The sequence below is a fragment of the Tupaia chinensis genome, unplaced genomic scaffold (genome assembly GCF_000334495.1).
Source record: "Tupaia chinensis unplaced genomic scaffold, TupChi_1.0 Scaffold000654_1, whole genome shotgun sequence".
NCBI lineage: Eukaryota > Metazoa > Chordata > Mammalia > Scandentia > Tupaiidae > Tupaia > Tupaia belangeri.
Window position 1 is genome coordinate 159,395 of NW_006160175.1, and position 13,112 is coordinate 172,506.

At 38.6% G+C, this 13,112-nt stretch overlaps 1 protein-coding gene across 1 annotated transcript in view; it reads left to right on the forward strand.

Moving 5' to 3' along the window:
• The first annotated feature begins 9,177 nt into the window (after nt 1-9,177).
• The window catches only part of DIAPH3 (diaphanous related formin 3), a 556,802-nt gene continuing 552,867 nt past the window's right edge, over nt 9,178-13,112 (forward strand). The window contains 1 exon segment of the mRNA XM_006159773.3: nt 9,178-9,498. Coding sequence (XP_006159835.1) covers nt 9,319-9,498 — 180 coding nt within the window. The 5' untranslated portion in view covers nt 9,178-9,318.

Genomic DNA, 13,112 nt, shown 5'->3' on the forward strand with positions numbered 1-13,112 from the left:
AAAGAGACAGAGAGATTGGCATACCCCGCAAGGTCTTTAGGCCACAGTTCACCCCCAGTCTCAACTAGTCCGAATCACAGGAACACACACATACACTTGGCATGCCCAGGGAAGTCCTAGGTTGCAAATCCTGAACTTTGCTACTGTGGGTCCAGCTGTATTGCTACTGTTCTACTGTCTAGTCCCTCTGTACTTTGTTGGTTCCTTTTTGAATAAAATCTGCCTTACTCTCTTTAACAAATGCCATGAAAAATTCTTTTAAACAGTATATAACCAAGAGAAATTAATACATACATACACACAAAGAATTGTACATGAATAATTGTAGCTGCATTATTCATAATGGCTAAAAAGTGGCAACATCCCAAACGTTCATCAATTGATGAATGGATAAACAAACTGGATGCGGTATATCTATAAAATAGAATATCACAGAGCCCTTCAGGGAAATTGTAACCAATTAAAATAAGCATGATGGGAAAAGACCTGAAACCAACTGCTGTTTTGTGGGTTTGCTTGCAGGGTGCATGCATCGGGGGAGGCTGAGTGATTTAGGGTTGACCCCCCCACACTGCAAGGAGGAAGTGTAAATGTTGCCTGCAGCAGAGCAACCAATGAGAACAGTATTAGTTTCAGTACCTGACCAATGGGACTGCTGCCGGAGTGGCCAATCAGTGCTGCATAAATTTCAATTCCTTCACTTGCCTACATAGACCTGGTTGAAGATTTGTACAAACATATTTCTCTAGAAAAGCTAATTCTGGGGGGGAAAAAGGCAGCTAATTCTAGGGGGTTAGGAGGTGGCATAGTGGTTAAGGTGCTGAACTCCCACATGGTTTACCAAGGTTTGAGTGTTGGACCTGCAGCTTGAAAATCACACTGATACATTTTTGCATGCTGAAAATCTCAAGAGAAGTGAAGAGAAGGGATTGCAGGATAGTCATCCCCCAGGGGTAGCAGGGTGGGGGGTGATTTCTCATTTTTCCTCTCTCTGATTCTCTTTGCCTTTCTCCTGTTTAATATGAGCACATATCCCAATGACAAAAACCTTTTAAAAAAGCCAATCCTAACAATATGTGGAGGCAGTCTTTTGATCAAAACTAGCTGTCTCCTGGATGACATCACCTATAATTAAACCTTTCTCCTTGATAATGCTCATTGTTCCGGGTTTGGCTTTTCTGGTGATGAATGACTGATCCTTGGTCTGTACCTAGTTTGGTTTAGTAATTGTATTTGGCAATATTTGAGGAGATTTTTGGTTGTCACAACTGTGAGTATGCTACTGGCAATTAGTAGGTAAAAGCTCATAATGCTGCTCAACATCCTACAATGCACAGGATAGCCTCCTGCAACAAAGATTTATTCAACCCCAAATGATGCTGAGGTTGAGAAACCTTGGTATAGATACATATGTTATGTGACTATGTGAGTGATCATTTATGGATATAATTTGCTGCTGTCCCAAGTAATCTTATGTTATCAAATAATAACAATTTTAATCAAAACAGACAAGCACATGAACAATGTAAAAAACATGCTTCTCCAAATCTGGAGGGCAAGAAACACTCTTATGTCTTGCAATTGAGGTTTGAAACGAGGGTGCAAACTCAGTTCTATTGACCGGGTAATTATTTGAATATTATGTCCCTAAGTACACAATTCTACGGAATTTGTGCACAGTGAAGTATACTTCCACTGTAGTCATACGGTAAAATAATGGTGAAAGTGGTGAGGTTAAATAAATAGGGTTTTGTGGAGGAGGGGAAGAGCATAGAAAAGGAAATTTGGGGGGGGAAATGGAGAGGTAAGGCATTTGTGGGATGTGGATATGGTTTATTATTTGTTGATGACGTGAGTGTGTTCTCAACTGGGCTGGACTGAGGTGTGTGTCATGCTGAGAAATGTCTCTTTACAATCTAAATGATGTAGAGCAGTTAAATGCATAAATAATAATTAAAATTAATAAATAAAAATTACTAAAAAATAAATTAGGGTTTGTATTATAAATAAATGGTTCCTGTTTTAATCTACATGTTTGGAAAGTGTGTATGGCAAAAAGCAATATTTAATTTAACCTATCTAAACCAGGAAGAAAGAAATGTATGTTTTCCTTGTTTCTTGTCCCTCTATATTTGTACCACTTTAAGGGAGAGAAAAGTAGGAGATAAGAGAAGAAAGAATTGAAGAAAGTGAAAGACACATGGAGGGGAGAGAATAGGCTGTATTACTCTAAATTAAAAGAAACACAAACAAAACAAAACCTAAGGATATCTTAAAAGGAAATTAATTTTTTCATACTTCCTTACATGGATTCAAAAACTCACCATGGGCCTAAGGTCAATAAGCCAAGAATTTGTGGAAGAATATAGCATTAAGGAAGCTATCTTTAAAGTTTCTATGTATTTGTTTGGTAATTTGCAAATTTTGTTAAAAATTTAATTCAAAGCATTCCTAACAAAATTAAAGAATATAATAAAAAAGACACCAATATATCCACTACTGAGATAAAATGTGTGTTCACATTTGGCTAAATTTACCCTAGATCTTCCAATTTTTTTTGGAGAGGTTTTTACTATAGGGCATGTGTGTTCACCAGAAAAACAGAAAGAGACAGAGAAACAGAAAGCAAGAAATCACCCCTCAGTGGGGATAGCCATGCCGCGATCCCTGCTCCTCCATTCTCCTCTCTGGATCTTGGGCACACATACATACACGCTTTGCGTGAGTTTAAGCCACTGGGTCTGGGACTTGAATTGTGGTCAACTACATGGGAGTCCAGCGGCATAGCCATTACGCCAATGGCTGGTCCCTAGATTTTTTTTTTTTCCTTTTTTTTGGAGAAGTTTTTGCTATAGGGCATGTGTGCTCGCCAGAAAAACAGAGACAGAGAGACAGAAAGTGAGAAATCACCTCCTAGAGGGGATGGCCATGCCGCAATCCCTTCTCCTCCATTCTCCTCTCGGGTTCTTGGGCATGCATGCACACGCACCTGGTGTGAGTTTAAGCCACTGGGTCTGGGACTCAAACTGCAATCGACTACATGGGCTTCAAGCAACGTAACCATTATGCTACCTGCTGGTCTCCAAACGTGTATTTTTATTCTTCTCCAAAGAGACATCTATTGTGTTGTTGGAAAAGACACGATGTACTTTTCTTTGCAAAATTGCATGACTATTCTGAAAACCCAATAGGTATGGAATTGGTAGGTTGTAGATATATATATACCCTCACTTTCATTGGGTATTACCAAGTTGTTGTTCAATGTGGCTATGTCTGTTTTGAACTTCCACTAACTGTGTAGAAATTCCAATATTCTCACTTCTTGGCTGAAACACAGTGACATGAAACTTGATAATATTGCCAAGTTAAAAATTGTATCATACCTTTAAATATTGACTTGGGATGATCAATTCCTCCTCTCCACTCTCTACAACTTTTATTAGTTTGATATTGAATTGCTAACAGAATTACCTGAGACTGGGTGATTTACCAAGAATTAGGGGATTCTTGACTCAATTCTGGTGGCTGGAAGTTCTGAAAGAATGGGCCTGGCATCAATTTGACCTATAACATAGCTACTGGGAGCATAAAGGATGGAAGATACATGCAGAGAAAGAGCTTCCCACAGCTCACTCTTTCTTTTATAGGAACCAGCTCTTGCCACAACTAATTCCTTCTCATGAGAGGTACAACTCACTGGATCTTTTTTTTTTTTTTTTTGGAATAGGTTTTTGCTATAGGGCACGTGTGCTCGCCAGACAGACAGAGAGAGACAGAGAGACAGAAAGCAAGAAATCACCCCCCAGAGGGGATGGTCACGCCGCAATCCCTTCTCCTCCATTCTCCTCTTGGGATCTTGGGCATGCATGCACACACGCCCGGTGCAATTCACTGGATCTTTTTTTTTTGGAGAGATTTTTGTTATAGGGCGCGTGCGCTTGCCAGACAGACAGAGAGAGACATAGAGACAGAAAGCAAGAAATCACCCCCCAGAGGGGATGGTCACGCCGCAATCCCTTCTCCTCCATTCTCCTCTTGGGATCTTGGGCACGCACGCACACACGCCCGGCGAAACTCACTGGATCTTAAAAGACATCACTAATGTGGTCACAAGAGTGTCATCTCCATGATGCAATCACTACAATCTAATCACCACCTACTAGGCTTTACCATCTCCTAATATAAATTTTTTAAACTTAGGGAGAACCATTATCCAAACCATAATGTTCTGCCCCAACCTCTCAAGATTCATGTTAATCTCACATATAAAATATACTCATTCTCTTTTTTGGGGGGGGAGAGATTTTTGCTATAGGGTGCGTGCACTTTCTAGATAGACAGAGAGTGACAGAGAGACAGAAAAGAGAAATCACCCCTTGGGGAGATGGTCATGCCACAATCCCCTCTCCTCCATTTTCCCCTTCGGATTTTGGGCATTCACACACATGTGCCCGGTGTGAGTTTTAAGGTGCTGGTTTCAGGATTCTAACTATGGTCAACTATGTGGGAGTCCATAAGAAGAAAAGAAAGTTAAAAACCATCTCTAACATCACATAGCTACTATACAGCAGGGATAAAATTTCCACCTAGATCTAACTGTCATCAAAATGAAACAGACCAGGTCCTGCCCTTGTTCTTACTTTATGAAGTGTTTAATAACCAAAATCAAGTTTACTAACATTTCATATTAACAATGGCAATAATGTTTAGCCATAATACATTAAATAAGACTCATATAATGGAAGTATAGGTTGTAAATAAGTGCTATAGCTATACTTCTCAAACTTTAGTTGACATAGAAGTCACTTAGGGATTTTGTTAAAATTGTACATTCCCATTCAGTAGGTCCGAATGAGAATTCAGGGATTGGGCCCAAGATTTGCATACCTAACTAGCTTCCAGATGATGCCCATGTTGCTGGTCACACTTCAAATGAAAAGGATATGGCCCAAGTTTAAATTCTAACTCCACTGTTTACTGTGCAAAGTTTTTTGAACTTACTAGACATGATTTTTGTCATTTATATGTTGGAATTAATAATAGACTCTACTTACAAGCATGTTCTGTTTATTAAGGAAAAATGTATATATCAAGTTATGTAAAGACATAAGGCATCACTTGTACTTCTAATCTTGCTGTCCTCTTGGAAGTTTCCCAAAAGAGTAATTGCTCTTCTTTTTTTTTTTTTTTTGGAGAGATTTTCACTATAGGGCGCGTGCGCTTGCCAGACAGACAGAGAGAGACATAGAGACAGAAAGCGAGAAATCACCCCCCAGGGGGGATGGTCACGCCGCAATCCCTTCTCCTCCATTCTCCTCTTGGGATCTTGGGCACGCACGCACACACGCCCGGCGCGAGTTTTAAGCCACCGGGTCTGGGACACAAACCGCGGTCACCTACGTGGGAGTCCAGCGACATAGCCATTACGCTAACTGCTGGTTCCCAAGAGTAATTGCTCTTTGAGGACAAAGACTAATGAGTCTGACACAGTAAAAACAAATAAACATTTTTTTTTTCTTTAAAAAGCTGTAGTCTCAAGACTTACTCACAAGTAAGGCCTGATTTTAGAATCTAAGTGCTAATCTCCCTAGGGTACCTAGAGTTGCTTCTTGTGCCAGAATCAATATTGCATGTTTACCAGTCCAGGCCCATGCTACCTCCATATAGTCAGAGAAGGAATTTATTTTTAAATAATTATTTTATTTAACTTTATCTATCTATCTATCTATTTATTTAATTTGACCAAAGGGGGACAGAGTGAGGAAGATAGAGAGGTTAAGTGAGAAAGCAAGCCACCAGGTCCAGGACTCAAACCGTGGTTGGCCGTGTGGGAGTCCAGCATCCTTAACTATCACACCACCTGCAGGCCCCTAAAAAAGAATTTCTTAAGAAAATAGTTCAAATGAAAAGATATTTTTCTCCCTTTTAAAAAAAAAATTAATTGTAATTTAAAATTTTCATATACTAGTTATATACATTCATGGGATTCAGTATCATTTTTCAAAATATGTACCTATTATATATTGATCAAATAAGGGTAACAAACACATCAATCATCTCAAACACTCATCACCCTGCATTACATACATTTGAAGTTCACGCTTCTTTTTCTAGCATTCTATTTTTACATTTTTATATGCTACTGTGCTATATCACTCCGAAATTCATTGCACCCACCCACCTGGGCTTATATCCATCAATAATATCAACAATGTTCTTTCCATCTTCCAGCCCCCAACCTTTACCTTCGACTTTACATTTTTGTTTTTCTTTTTAAATTCATTTAAAATTTTTTTTCAGATTGGGGCAGTGGTTAAAGGTGCTGGACTCCCACATGGTCCATCGCAGTTTGTGTTCTGGACCTTGGCGGCTTGCTTTCTCACTTTCCCTCTCTCTCTCTCTTGCTCTGTCCCTCTCTGGTCAAATTAAAATAAATAAATAAATACATTTATATAAAATAATTATTAAAATTTTTCCAGATTAATTTCATATTTTGCATAAAATTCCCATCATGATGTATACTATACACACACACACACACACACACACACTGACACACACACACATATATAAATATAAAACTTAACATTTTTTGGTCTGTTAAATGTTTCTTCCTTTTGCACCATACAGCAACTCTATACCACCCACTTACTACAATCTACTCCCCTCTTACAGTGTCTAGTATCCACATCTATCTTCTCTACCATCACATCTTCAGATCTTTCAACCTCTGCTATAGAGTGCAGACACTTGGTACAAATCGAGTGGGTATATACAATGTGTATCTTTCAAAGTCTGGTTCATTTGCCTGACATTATTTTCTATATTCATCCACTTTGAGACAAGCAATAGTATCTGATTTTTTTTTATAGGTGAGTAATATTCCATAGTATATATGTGCCACAGTTTTTCAACCCAATCATCAGTTTTTAGACACTTAGGTTGGTACCACGTTTTAGCAATTGTGACTAATGCAGCAATAAACATGGTGTCTTTCCAACAGTGTGTTTTCTTGCCCTTTGGGTAAATACCTGAGTGACGTTACTGGGTCATATGATAGTTTTATTTATAGGTTTTTGAGGAACCTCCATATTGCTTTCCACAGAAGTTGTACTAGTTTACATTCTCACCAACAAAGTAAGTGGGTTACCTTTTCACCACACTTGTCATCCTTTATTTTTTTGATCCTAGCCATTCTAAGTGGGGTTAAATGGTATCTCATTGTGGTTTTAATCTGAATTTCCCTTATGACAAGAGACTTTGTACATTTTTTTCATATGCTTTTTGGTCATCCATAAGTCTTCCTTGCAGAGTTGTCTACTCAATACATTTGCCCATTTTAAATTGGATTATTCATTTTTTTATGAGCAAGCTGCTTAAAAATACAAAAAAAACCTTTTAGAATTGATAAATGAATCCAGTAAATAGGATACAAAATCAATATATATATATGTAAATCTATAGCATTTTTATATACCAATAATGAACAGATGGAGACAGAATGAAAGAAATCAATGCCATTTACAATAGCCACAAAATGAATAGATGCCTAGGAATAAACCTAAACAAACAGGTCAAAGACCCCTGCAATGAAAACTACGAAAAACTAAAAAAAAAAAATTGAGTACAATACAGAAAAATGGAAGGCCATCTCATTTTCTTGGACTGGAAAAATCAATATAATCAAAATGTCAGTTCTACCCAAACTAATTTACATATTTAATATGATTCTGACCCAATTGCTGGTGACATTTTTCACAGAAATAAAAGAAACAATCATGAAATTTGTTTGGAATCACAAAAGGCCCTGTGTAATGTGCCAAGGCAATACCGTGCAAAAAGAATAAAGTAGGAGGCCTCTCACTACCTGATTTAAAAATATATTACAAATCGGTGATAATTAAAATGACACAAAACTGGCACAAATGTAGGCCTGTAGATCAATAGAAAAGACTAGAGAATCCAGAAATAACCCCCAAATCTGACAGCCAATTCTTCTTCGAGAAAGGGCACAAGACAACGCAGTGGAGAAAATAAAGTCTTTCAGCAAATGCTGCTAGAAGAAATAGATATCCACCTGTAGAAAAATGAAACTGGACTCCCATCTTTCATCATTAACAAAATTCAACTCAATGGATCAAAGATTTAATTAAATGTAAAATCTGAACCTAATACTACTGATAGAAAACGGAAAATTTTGAAGACATAGGAGTAGGCAAAGATTTAACTAAGACCCCTAAAGTATAGGAAATAATCCATAAAATAGACAAGTAGAATTGCATCAAGCTAAAAAAAAACTTTCTCACAGCAAAGGAAACAATAATTACAAGTGAAAAGAAACCCTGGGAATGGGAGAAAATATTTGCAAGTTTTATTCCTCAGACAATGGATTGATATCCAGAGTACATAGGGAATTCAAACAGCTCACCTCTAACTTCAAAGGTGGAAAAAGCACAATGACGTGCAAGAAAACAAACCCTTTGCATGGTTTCAGTTCAAGGCCCGTTATTATGTGTCCTTGAACTTTCTTGATGTGATAATCTTGATCCCTATTGGCCTTGCTTTTTTCCTTTTAACTGAACACCCAACCAGTCACTCATTTCCAAGTTGCAGAAAAAATTGGGATCCCTTCTTTTGCCTTTCCAGATCAATCAGCTTTTAAAACAACTGCAATAACATCTCCATTATTTGTGTAAAGTTTTGCCAACCACATTAGACTGTGAGCTTCTTAAGGGCCTAGCTCAGCCTAGCTCTTTCTGATTTAGGGTGAACCGTTCTGCTTCCCCAGAGCAGCACAGAGCACTCTGGCACTCAGGATATGCATAGTAAAGTTGTCCAGAAAGCCTCCTTTCTTAGGTTGGTGGGCTTTGTCGTTTTCCTGCCTTAGTAATCCTCTAAACACAGATCCTAGAACTCCTTTTCTCAGAGGTCATTCCTGCAGGGTCTTCAGAGAACTGCAAACAAAAAGTTGGCAGCTGACTTTACATTCCAGCGTTGCTCCAATGGTGGCACACACAGCCGATCTTGCCAGTCGTCCAGTTTAGCGAGAACGAGTTCTCCAAATTTCAAATAAATCTAGGTAAGCGACGTGCTCTGGTTCTCCTTACTTCTAAACCCAAGTTTACTCTGAGCCTTTAGCGTGCGCTCTTTGGACGTGTTGACTGCGGCCGGGTGTGCAGCGGTTGGACTGGGCTGGTCTGAGCTGGGTGACGGCGTGGGCAGCGGAGCCTGCTGTGCGAACCAGCCGCTGATCTCTGAGCGCCCGGCTTGCGGCTCCCCGCCTGAGCAGCAGCCTGATTTGAAGAAATCAGGGGAAAGATGGAGCGGCACCGGCCACGGCTGCACCACCCTGCGCAAGGCTCCTCCGCCGGGGCCTCCTACTCCTCCTCCGCCTCGATCCGCAGCTGCCGGGAAAACAAGATGTCCCGGAAGAAGGGCCTCCAGCAGCCTGCGCTGCCAGGCGGTTCCGAGGAGCCTGGGGAGAAACGCCCCAAGTTCGTAAGTGTCCCCTGGAACTGGGGTGGGGCAGCTCCCGCCCTGCGGCGGGGCTGTGGACCAGGTCCTGGCAGCTCTCAGGATCATTAAACTCTGATGTGGCTGGCAGCCGTGATGACCCCACAGGAATTGGGGGACCAAAATCTGTTCCATATATCCAGGCTTCCAGTCTTCATAGATTGACAGTGACCGAGTCCAGTTCTATTTGGATGCTGTGACAAATGCACCGATCTTTGTGTTGTCCTCAATTTCTTAAGGCTTACATGCACAACAGTTCAGTTGTATATGTGTTGACGTCATCTTGGTGGACAAGGTATTTTTTAAGATGAACTTCTATATCCCCCTCCTCCAGTGTAAGAGGATGTAAGGCATATCAAAGTGAACTTTCAGTCGAGAGTACTGTATTTCTTTTTCTGCTTAATATTTTAATCCAGCCAGAACTTTTCGAGGTAGATATAATTTTCCAAGTAGAAACAGTTTGTTTTAAAACTTGGCGGGTGATGTCGTCACTGCTAAAGAATGTTTAGTTTGGAAAGAAGTCTTAACTATTTGAAACTTGCTCTTCTGGTTTGCTTTTCTTACTCACTTTACAAGAGAAGTGCCATTGTACACCTTTTTTGTTGATACCAAGGAGTGAAATAGTGATGATTGTTTTATTTGTAATGTTTGTGTATGTGTTAATAAAACACATAGAGCATTTATAGATTCGGGGTGAGCCCAACAGAATGGAAAATTTTAATATTTACCCTTTATTTTAGGTATGAGTATGAAATTTAGTAGTACAACACCGTACTTCATGTGGACAGTAAAAATCATAAAGAATTTAAGTCATGATTCACACATTAAGAGAGTAATGGTCTCTGAACCAGTTGTTAGTAACATTTAATTAAAAATAAGGGCTGAGGGACCGGCAGATGGCATAATGGTTAGGTCCATGGACTCCCATGTAGTTGACTGGGGTTCAGTCTTAGATGGTGGCTTAAAATTCACACTGGGTGCATGTGCCTGCCTGCCCAAAATCCTGAGAGGAGAATGGAGGAGAAGGAAGTGTCCTGTAGCCATCCTCCCTGGGGGGTGATTTCTTGTTTTCTGTCTCACTCTGTCTCACCTGTGAGCACATGCGCCCCATAGCAAAAATCTCTTTAAAAAATGTTGAAAACAGGGGTCTGAGAATATCAGAATACAGAAAATGAAGAACAGCATGGATTAATTATTCTAAAGTAAGTATCAAGATAGTCATAAGAATGGTCACATTTTGCAGGAATAACAAATATGTAACTTGATTGTTTTCTTGAGACATCTGAAAACTAAATAGGTTAGAGTTAACATGGCCCTGAAGGATTCTGGCCATTGTGAGACTAGTGCAATGGGGCAATAACATTTCTTCCTTTTATAGTCCACGTTTTCGGTTAATAATTTCATCCTTTTTGTGTTGACTGTCATCCAGAAACAGGAAATATGATTTTTTTGTGTGTTTTTGTGACTAATTCACAGCAAAGAAGTAATGAAAGTGGAATGCAAATTGGGCCAGCAGGTAGTGTGGTGGTAAAGGCAGCTGTATTTAACATGGCCAACTGCGCAGTTTGAGTCCTGGACCCAGCAGCTTGAAAAACATGTCAAGTGCATGTGTGTGCGTTCTGTTAAAAGAAGAATGGCAGACAAGGGATTGTGATGTGGCCATTACCCCAGGGGTGATTTCTCACTTTCCCTGTCTCTTCCTGCAAGTATATGCATCCTATAGCAAACTTTAAAAAAAAAAAAAAAGAAAAAAAAAGAAAATAGGACCAATATTAATCTTTAGGTGTAATTTCATGGAAGACTGGTGATTTAAGTTCTTGTTGCTAAGATGGCTTTCATTTCTTATGGATGCCAAGTTGACCTCAGCATGCTATTTGTTAATAATGGTATTATAAAGATAAAGTATATCTAAAAGATAATACTTTAAAATTCTGTAACTGATGAAAAATTGTATAGTGGCTTTATAATTTAGAAGTAATTTGGATTCTTGGTAATCTGAAGCTAATGTAGATCCTGTTTAAATAGTGGTTTCTTTTGATGTTTCTTCCACTAACTCTGTCATTAGAAAACTCTGTCATAAGCTATGTCTAATCTATTTAGCTTGTTCTGAATGTTTTGTTTTAGCAATTTATTTATTTGGAAAAGTTCTATTTACTTCTTAAACCTGTTTTGGCATTCTTTATAGTCTTTTATTTATTTTTAAAATATATTTCGACATTTCCTGATTGGCTGTTTATTTATTTATTTATTTGTTCTTTACCTGATAGCTCCATAGGTGCAAATTTGTATTTGTCTACATTGACTGAAAATTCTTGGTGACTTACTGTTTTCCCTATACTTGTTTATAAATTCATTGCTTTCTTAATCTGAAGTATTCTAGGAGGTTAAACTGCGGATGTTCTTCTTTGGACATAACTTAAGTCTGTTTCCACCAGAGCCTGTCTGTGTGTGTTGCTGGTTTGAGACCACATCCCTCTTTAACTGGGATTATAAATGGGCTGGAGGCTCAGCTCTACTTTTGTTTCTGGTCTATGGCTCAGTGCCCAAATCTCAAGACTGCCTCTGAGCAGCTCTTCTAGACTGTTGACCTCTCCCTGTTCTTCGTTCCATACTGGTGGCTCTTGTTTTAGGGGATGAAGGCACATATTTGAGATCTTTGTTGTATAGTTGTGTCTGCTGTGTCCTGCTGAAAGTTAAGTCAGTTTTTGGTTTCTTCTTCATTGGGGTGAACTGATATTAGCATGAATGTCTTCAGGTCAACCAGTCATTGGTTGAGGAAGCTGCTTTTGACTGGAACAAGTAATGTATGTCAGTAACATAAGAGGGGTAAGAATAATTTTATTTTGCACACTTCTACAAAGTTGCAAGCTGGCATTAGAGCTGAGTGATAAACTGGTCACATGTCTGTTCTTAGTATAAGAAAGCAGGAATTCGATTATTCACTGAAATTCTATTTTACTTTGAGGTCTGATAAAGCTGGAAGATGAATCGTTATTTCCTAATGTATAGTTGTAGGATTTGTCACTTTTGAATTGTGTAAAAAAGATTGTGCCTAGACCTCTGTCCCCATAGATAAGAGTACATATTAAAAATTGCTTTATTGTAATTGTATGATAGTTTGACTACTTTGTGACTCAACTGCTTTTGGAACTAACCAACATGGTTTTTGAAAAAACCAACTTGGTCTCATTAAAAATAACAGTAAACATCTCTGTCTTGTGTTATTTTCCCATAGCTATGGAAGTTTTTATCCATACTGTTGCTTTTCTTATTCAATAATGTTTACAATAATTAGTGATCCTTTTAATGAATATAGAATTAGTGATTTCTGGGCTATAGGCAGGTTTTGAGGTGAGAAGAGTTACAAGGTAGGAGAACTTTTGTTTATTGTAGTGAGAATTTAAGTAAAGTTGATATCAGAGTAGGCTTGATAAGATTAATGCATTCTTGCCCAATCGTTTTGGCTTTATTTTGAGGCGCAGGTACAGTGGGCTGAATAATAACTCTCTCAAAGGTACCTTATATGTATGTGTGTGTGTATATAATATATATAATAGATAACATAATATAATATATATAACACATATAAGATATAATTA